Source organism: Oncorhynchus mykiss, chromosome 12 (assembly GCF_057628025.1).
Source record: "Oncorhynchus mykiss isolate SJ-2025 chromosome 12, ASM5762802v1, whole genome shotgun sequence".
Classification (NCBI taxonomy): domain Eukaryota; kingdom Metazoa; phylum Chordata; class Actinopteri; order Salmoniformes; family Salmonidae; genus Oncorhynchus; species Oncorhynchus mykiss.
This window is the reverse complement of record NC_143033.1, coordinates 14,502,310-14,511,191: the sequence shown is the minus strand read 5'-3', so window position 1 is coordinate 14,511,191 and position 8,882 is coordinate 14,502,310. Positions and strand designations below refer to the sequence as shown.

The window sequence follows — 8,882 nt, the reverse complement described above, 5'->3', positions numbered from 1 at the left end:
CTGTGTTGGATTTGCCCCAAACATAACACTTGTATTCAGGAAAAAAGTTAATATCTTTGCCTCATTTTCTGCAGTATTACTTAAGTGCCTTGTTGCAAACAGGATGCATGTTTAGGAAAATGTTTTATTCTGTGCAGGTTTCCTTCTTTTCACTCTATCATTTAGGTTAGTATTGTGGAGTAACTAAAATGTTGTTGTTCCATCCTCAGTTTTCTCATATCACAACCATTCAACTCTGTTTTAAAATCACCATTGGCCTCATGGTGAAATCGCTGAGCAGTTTCCTTCCTCTCCGGCAACTGGGTTAGGAAGGACGCCTATCTCTTAGTAGTGACTGAGTGTATTGACATACCCTCCAAAGCCTAATTCATAACTTCACCATGCTCAAAGGGATTTTTTTTAAACACATCTACCAATTGGGGTCCTTCTTTGCGAGCCATTGAAAAAACCTCCCTGGTCGTTGTTGTTGAATCTGTGCTTGAAATTCACTTCTCTATTGACAGACCTTACATATAATTGTATGTATAGGTTACAATGACGGGGTAGTCATTCAAATATAGTGTTAACCACTGTTATTGAACACAGCAAGAATCCATGATTTGTTAAGCACATTTGTTTTACTCTTGAACTTTAGGCTTGCCATAACAAAGGCGTTGAATACTTATTGATTCAAGACAGCTTTTAATTTATTTGTAATTTTTTTAAATGTTCTACAAACAAAATTCCAAATGGGGTATTGTGTGTAGATAAGTGACACAAAATCTAAATGTAATCCATTTTAAATTCAGCCTGTAACACAACAGAATGTGGAAAATGAAGGGTGTGAACACTTTTTGAAGGCACTGTATTAGACTGGAAATGAAACGTTCATTATTGTTACCGTAAGTATGAGGCATCCTTTCTACATCAAGTCTTTGTATTTGGTTATAAAATATTTCTGAATGGGTGCCTTATAATGGGTGCACGGAACATTTGAAATGCCAATAGACTTCTAGGGATTCCACTAGGCATTCTCCAGCATTCCACTAGGCATTCTCCAGCATTCCACTAGGCATTCCACTAGGCATTCCACTAGGCATTCCACTAGGCATTCTCTAGCATTCCACTAGGCATTCTCCAGCATTCCACCATTAAGCATTCTCCAGCATTCCACTAGGCATTCTCCAGCATTCCACTAGGCATTCTCCAGCATTCCACTAGGCATTCTCCAGCATTCCACCATTCCACTAGGCATTCTCCAGCATTCCACTAGGCATTCTCCAGCATTCCACCATTCCACTAGGCATTCTCCAGAATTCCACTAGGCATTCCACTAGGCATTCTCCAGCATTCCACTAGGCATTCTCCAGCATTCCACTAGGCATTCTCCAGAATTCCACTAGGCATTCCACTAGGCATTCCACTAGGCATTCTCCAGCATTCCACTAGGCATTCTCCAGCATTCCACTAGGCATTCTCCAGCATTCCACTAGGCATTCTCCAGCATTCCACTAGGCATTCTCCAGCATTCCACTAGGCATTCTCCAGCATTCCACTAGGCATTCTCCAGCATTCCACTAGGCATTCTCCAGCATTCCACTAGGCATTCTCCAGCATTCCACTAGGCATTCTCCAGCATTCTCCAGTATTCCACTAGGCATTCCACTATGAACTTTGAAACCAAATATCGACATGCTACAATATAGCATTCATCAATTAGGAAGAAAACTACGGTCGGCGAACTAGCGGTAGTCCTCGGCAGAAGTCTGAAACGTAATCATAGGGAAGTCAGAGACGGGTATGCATTTTCAGCTCATTTTAATCTCCTTTTCACATTTCCGGAGGACTCCTCTCTCAGTCCCTGTCAGATATAATAGCCTAATGGGAAACGGTCTGTCTGGCCAAAATGCACACAATGGCCCATATTCACGAAGCGCCTCAGAGTGCGAATGGTGATTTAGGATCAGGCAATCAGGTCCCCCGTGTCCATATAACTATGATAAAAAATGCCATAAAAACTGATCTGAGATCAGCACTGATCCTATACTCTGAGGCACTTTGTGAATGAAAGGATATGAAAAGTAAGTGATGTTGAATACGGAACTCAAATGTCATGAAGTTATGAACAAGACTCCCAGCTTACTGTAACATCATTCCATATTTCTTTCTAGAAACTTCCCGGGAAACAGTGTGCTAATGTCCAGGTGAAATGGAAATGGCAAGAGGAGACTTCTTAAAGAAGATTAGCGTAATGCTGTCTAGCCAGAACTGCGCTGGATAAAAGCGAGAACAGATTTAAAGTTTCTGTCTTGCAGACGGCTTTGTGGAGTTGTTCAGACATGGTCTACATTTTCAGATTAATCCCAAGTCTGTCTGCATACTAATGTTTGTCTGGGACAGAGATAGTCAGAGCAATTGGAAATGGACTTAACTTCTTTTTAAATATAATTTTTCTCTTCCCAGACGCACACAACTGCAATAACTATAAGAATGTTTAAACAAGTACCATTGTTTCATTTGAAGTTAATTAGCATTTCTCAGCGGTGAGAGAAAAGTTTTCAAGCCCTCTTAAGCGAAAGCAAAAAGACAGACTTTTAGTGCAAACAGGAAAGGTTCCATGTTCTTCAGTGTGGCTCCAGACAGCATATCTTGGGCACATTTCAATCCTATTCAGTACTATATCATATATATTGTATATAAGTATTGATTAAATCCATGCAACATTAAGGCCATGTGCCATTTCGACCATGATCAATGTACTTGGTCTGACGCACATATCATATAGATCTCCATCTAATGGTGGCCAATCAATGGGTGTGAACTCCTACATGTGTGTCACCTTTTAGACATGCCAGACCATAGAATTGAATATTGCATTTAGTAGGCTCTGTATGTGCCAGACAGGATGTCACAAGGGTTTGTTTTCAGTCAGGAAGCCCCTGTTAGAATATGTCGTTGAAATCTCTGTTTCTATGCTCTCTGGTCTAAATGCCAAGACAATTAAGAGATGTTTGTTTGAGGTAAAGCCCTGTATGACTCATCACTGTACTTGAAACACACACACACAGTAGCAGGCTGCAGGGAGAGGGTTTCCTCTGTCCCAATCACAAGAGGATTGACTTGTCCAGGGAAACAAACAAGAGAATAATGAAACCATTTTTTTTTTATATGTAAAACATCCCATTAATAACTCCTGAGGATTCTGAAGATGACTAACGCTAAAGTTGCACAAAAAGCTTATTTCTCTAAAATGTTGTACACAAATTTGTTTACATCCCTGTTAGTGAGCATTTCTCCTTTGCCAAGATAATCCATCCACCTGACAGGTGTGGCATATAAAGAAGCTGAATAAATAGCATGATCATTACACAGGTGCAACTTGTGCTGGGGACACTAAAAAGGCCACTCTAAACTGTGCCGTTTTTTCACACAACACAATGCCACAGATGTCTCAAGTTTTGAAGGAGCATGCAATTGGCATGCCGACTGCAGGAATGTCCACCAGAGCTGTTGGCAGATAATTTAATGTTAATTTCTCTACCATAAGCCTCCTCCAACATTGTTTTAGACAATATGGCAGTACGTCAAACAGGCCTCACAACCACAGACCATGTGTATCCACGCCCAGGACCTCCACATCCGGCTTCTTCACCTGGGAGATCGTCTGAGACCAGCCACATGGACAGCTAATGAAACTGAGGAGTATTTCTGTCTGTAATAAAGCCATTTTGTGGGGGAAAACACATTCTGATTGGCTGGGTCTGGTTCCACAGTGGGTGGCCACCCATGGCTGTGTCCTTACCCATTCATATCAAATTCATAGATTAGGGCCTAATTATTTTAATTTACTGATTTCCTTATATGAAGTGTAACTCAGTAAACTAGTGGAAATTGTTGCATGTTGCTTTTATATTTCTGTTTAGTATAATTCACAAAAATTATACTAGTCAACTTGAAGATCTTTCTTAAGATCTTTAGTTTTTTTATGTGGGAAATGGTAGCCAGTATGTAATTCAAAAGAAGGTCTGAAATACTGTCAAGGCATTGGATCATTCTTGACAGGGTCATATCTCTTTATATGGTTCTGTTTCTTGATACTTGAGGTCATTTAAGGTATCCTAGCAACCTGACACAATGAAAGAATTGATGGAGTGAACACCCATGTCCTTATTTAGCCTTTATTGTCCATGTTGCCAAGTGGAATTATGCATAAATTATGTAGATACACAGTAGAACTTCAGAATAGACTCGAAGCCACTAAAGCAAACTGCTAAATGTCGATTTCTTCTTCCAGTATAAACACAGACACGTTCCTGCCCTTCCAGATTATAACAAGACCATCTGTAACAAATGTACAAATTGATCTTGATAGGTATAAATGAATTAGAAAAAAAAGGCAGCTTGAAGAGTTTGGCTATCAGGATATATATATATATATATATATATATATATACACACACACACACACAAATGTGGTAGATACATTAATATAAATACAACAATATGTTCAGGTATTGGTATACTTCTCTCTAAAAAGACTAAACGTATCCAAGATATCCTAAAGATCTAGAGCTCAGAAAACTCTTGAGATATACCTGTGGCCACATGGACAGTCTGGTAACCACGACAACTAGGTGGGGCACCCCAAAGGGTAAGTTTAACCCTTAGGGGGTGTAAGAAATTACTTAATGTCATCAGAAGGGGACAACAGTCACAGATGATTGACAACACTGCTAATAATAATAATGATTGACAGCATTTTGAGGCACTTCTAGACAACACGAGGTGTTCTGACTGACAACTGAACTCATTCCCCACCAGTAGATGCAGCCAATAAAAGTTACATTGGTAAGAAGCAAAGAAATGTACATGAACAGCTTTGACATGTTTCTATCATCTCTCTGAGTAGCGAGTCTGTATAACCAACCTGTAACCTTTGACCTGTGTGAGTGTGTGTGTTCTTACATTCAAAGGTGACAATAACAACATTAAAAAAGGAACACGTCATCACTGTACATGAAACAGACACATACTTTACACACAGTCCACTGTGAAGGCCTTGTACTATCATTTGTAAATCCTCCAGACAGACTTCATTGACTTCAGTATCGTGCAAACTGCATTCAATTTCACACTATACTGTTTCTTACACACAGAGGGACAGGAGTTTTGGCCCCAGTAAAAAGGTAATACTATCAAATTACTAAAATACTCAATTAACATCTAAAGTTTATTCTCCACAATATGCATTTAAGTGAATCAACAGTGAGAGAAAGCTTTCAATTCAACTATTAACATTTAGTCTCTATCTCTTCTTACTGTGTATTGAGAGAGTCCACCTGTGAATCAATGGTGTGGAGCTAAGCAAAAAAATATATTTCAAAAAAATACTGCAACTTGGTTTAAGATGTTTGTGAAGACACTTTTAAAGGTTTGGCTTTAAAACACATCTCAAGGCCTTGAAGTCAAAACATTTGTCACAGACAAGTAAGTGTTGTAGGACTAAACCATTGAGCATGACGCAATACATATTCCAGTTATTCTAAACTACATACAGTCTAGTAGCAACGTACAACTATCAGTCATCAAAAGGACAAGAACAATCACAAGTGAATCATGAGATTGATAATAAAGCATTAGTGGCAAACTGATGTTCTGTATGTCTTAAATACAGATATTTCTTTTGAGTGAAGGCAAGGCATTACATTTCCAACATGATGAGTGCCTTTTCAGTAGTGCTGAGAGATTAGTGCCTTTTGAGGTCTGTTCAGTTTCGGTTCGTTTAAAAAAAAAACTAATCACGGTCTTCAATTTCAGTTTAATTTAAAAAAAAAAAACAATTTATAAAAAAATATTGTGTGTTCAAGGCTGTAACACAGAATTAATCAATTGATGGTAGTGACTGCCATTACAGTTATGGTTCTAGTTTTATATTTTGGTTGTGTATATATATTATGTAATTATTAAAACCCCAATGATGGTAGTGACTGCCCATTACTTATTAATAAACCATGTAACACTACCTGGCGTCCATCTGTAGATGCTCTACACTCCATCCTTCATTCACATTACTAGGCTAATTGACAACATTTGAGTCAATTGGAGGTGTACCTGTGGATGTATTTCAAAGCCTACTTTCAAACTCAGTGCCCCTTTGCTTGACATCATGGGAAAATCAAAAGAAATCATTCAAGACCTCAGAAAGAAAATTGTAGACCTCCACAAGTCTGGTTCATCCTTGGGAGCAATTTCCAAACCCCTGAAGGTACCAAGTTAATCTCTTTAAATAATAGTACGCAAGTATAAACTCCATGGGACCACGCAGCCGTCATACCACTCAGGAAGGAGACGCGTTCTGTCTCCTAGAGATTAACGTACTTTGGTGCAAAAAGTGCAAATCAATCCCAGAACAACAGCAAAGGACCTTGTGAAGATGCTGGAGGAAACGGGTACAAAGTATCTATATCCACAGTAAAACGAGTCCTATATTGACATAACCTGAAAGGCCGCTCAGCAAGGAAGAAGCCACTGCTCCAAAACAGCCATAAAAAAAGCCAGATTACAGTTTGCAACTGCACATGAGGACAAAGATCGTGCTTTTTGGAGAAATGTCCTCTGGTCTGATGAAACAAAAATAGAACTGTTTGGCCATAATGACCATCGTTATTTTTGGAGAAAAAATGGGGAGTCTTGCAAGCCGAAGAACACCATCCCAACTGTGAAGCACGGGGGTGGAAGCATCATGTTGTGGGGGTGCTTTGCTGCAGGAGGGTCTGGTGCACTTCACAAAATAGATAGCATCATGAAGGAGGGAAAATGATGTGGATATATTGAAGCAACATCTCAAGACATCAGTCAGGAAGTTAAAGCTTGGTCGCAAATGGGTCTTCCAAATGGACAATGACCCCAAGCATACTTCCAAATGTGTGGCAAAATGGCTTAAGGACAACAAAGTCAAGGTATTGGAGTGGCCATCACAAAGCCCTGACCTCAATCCTATAGAAAATTTGTGGGCAGAACTGAAAAAGCGTGTGCGAGCAAGGAGGCCTACAAACCAGCTCTGTCAGGAGGAATGGGCCAAAATTCACCCAACTTATTGTGGGAAGCTTGTGGAAGGCTACCTGAAACATTTGACCCAAGTTAAACAATCTATAGGCAATGGTACCAAATACTAATTGAGTGTATGTATGTAAACTTCTGACCCACTAGGAATGTGATGAACGAAATAAAAGCTGAAATAAATCATTCTCTCCTATTATTCTGACATTTCACCTTCTTAAAATAAAGTGGTGATCCTAACTGACCTAAGACAGGGAATTTTTACTAGGATTAAATGTCAGGAATTGTGAAAAACTGAGTTTAAATGTATTTGTATAAAACAATATATATTTGGTGACTTATTATTTTATACCAAGTCATCATCTCATCTCCGCCCACAGGCTTGTCCAGCAAGAACCAATGAGAACAGGCAGCACAATGGATTCTGGTCATTGTATTAATTAACACGTTTTCTGTACGTAACTACTGTATGATGAGTTGAACAACCTACCCCAGAGAGAAATCTCTCTAGAGAAATGGCACGTTGAGCGCACAGAAAAAAAACGAAGTAAAAGGTATTCAAATAATTGAACTGACGTTGACCGATTCGTTATTTAAAAAAACAAAAATAAACCGACATTTCAGTTAATCACTCAGCACTACTTTTCAGGGAGTCAGTCCACCAGGTCTCTACAGTTTGAGAGCTGGTAGTCTTTTACTCCTCTAACCATTACAACCCTGGTGGCCCATAGATTCTCTGCGGAGGGGAATGGTTCCTCTGTGATCAGGTTGCTCCATTGTGGTATGGCCTGCCTGTGTGGTATGGCCTGCCTGTGTGGTATGGACTGCCTGTGTGGTATGGACTGCCTGTGTGGTATGGACTGCCTGTGTGGTATGGCCTGCCTGTGTGGTATGGCCTGCCTGTGTGGTATGGCCTGCCTGTGTGGTATGGCCTGCCTGTGTGGTATGGCCTGCCTGTGTGGTATGGCCTGCCTGTGTGGTATGGCCTTCCTGTGTGGTATGGCCTGCCTGTGTGGTATGGCCTGCCTGTGTGGTATGGACTGCCTGTGTGGTATGGACTGCCTGCGTGGTATGGACTGCCTGTGTGGTATGGACTGCCTGTGTGGTATGGACTGCCTGTGTGGTATGCCCTCCCATGGGCTTTGTAGCTCGGATGTGGCTCCTGTGGGGTCTAACTGTCGACCCAAGTGGGATTTGTAGTTCCCTGTGGCTCAGCAGGTCCTGTGGGACCTGTGTGGTTTGTAGTTCTTGTGGCTCAGCAGGTCCTGTGGGATTTGTAGTTCCCAATAGTTTAGGTCCCAGCTCATATCCTGCCTGTGTCTTGGTCCTTGTCCTCCAGCAGCTCAATGAGCTGAGTGAAGCTCTGTTTCACGGCATCCATGTTGTCCACTGAGCTGCCTTCTAGAATCCAGCTCTTCCCTCGGGCTAGAGGCTCCAGCTCAAAATACTTCTTTATCTAACAGAGAAAGAGAGAGAAACAGAGAGAGCTCAGAGGATTGGACACTTATTGAAAACATAAATCAAATCTAATTTTATTTGTCATATGCACCGAATACAACAGGTGTAGGTAGACCTTACAGGGAAATGCTTACTTACAAGAAGGACCACATGCTAAGCTGTCAGACTCAGTGTTGCAAAGGTAGAGAGCAGTGGACAATTTTTCTCATGCATTGTGTGGGTAAGTGTGTGTGGTGATTTTTATTTAACCTTAACCAACAATGCTTTAAGAAGTTAAGAAAAAAATATAAAAATAAGTGTTAACTAAAAAATAGATAAGTACAAATGTTTAAATAATAAGTTACAAATAACGCAAAAAAACATACACAATAGCACAATTGGTTACC

At 40.3% G+C, this 8,882-nt stretch overlaps 1 protein-coding gene across 2 annotated transcripts in view; it reads right to left on the bottom strand.

Moving 5' to 3' along the window:
* Positions 1–4,143: 4,143 nt before the first annotated feature.
* Positions 4,144–8,882, bottom strand: part of LOC110537002 (ADP-ribosylation factor-like protein 15) — a 73,076-nt gene continuing 68,337 nt past the window's right edge. For both annotated transcript variants that reach the window (XM_021622697.3, XM_090191768.1), the window contains exon 5: positions 4,144–8,494. In XM_021622697.3, coding sequence (XP_021478372.1) covers positions 8,342–8,494 — 153 coding nt within the window. In that variant the 3' untranslated portion in view covers positions 4,144–8,341. The remainder of the gene's footprint in view (positions 8,495–8,882) is intronic.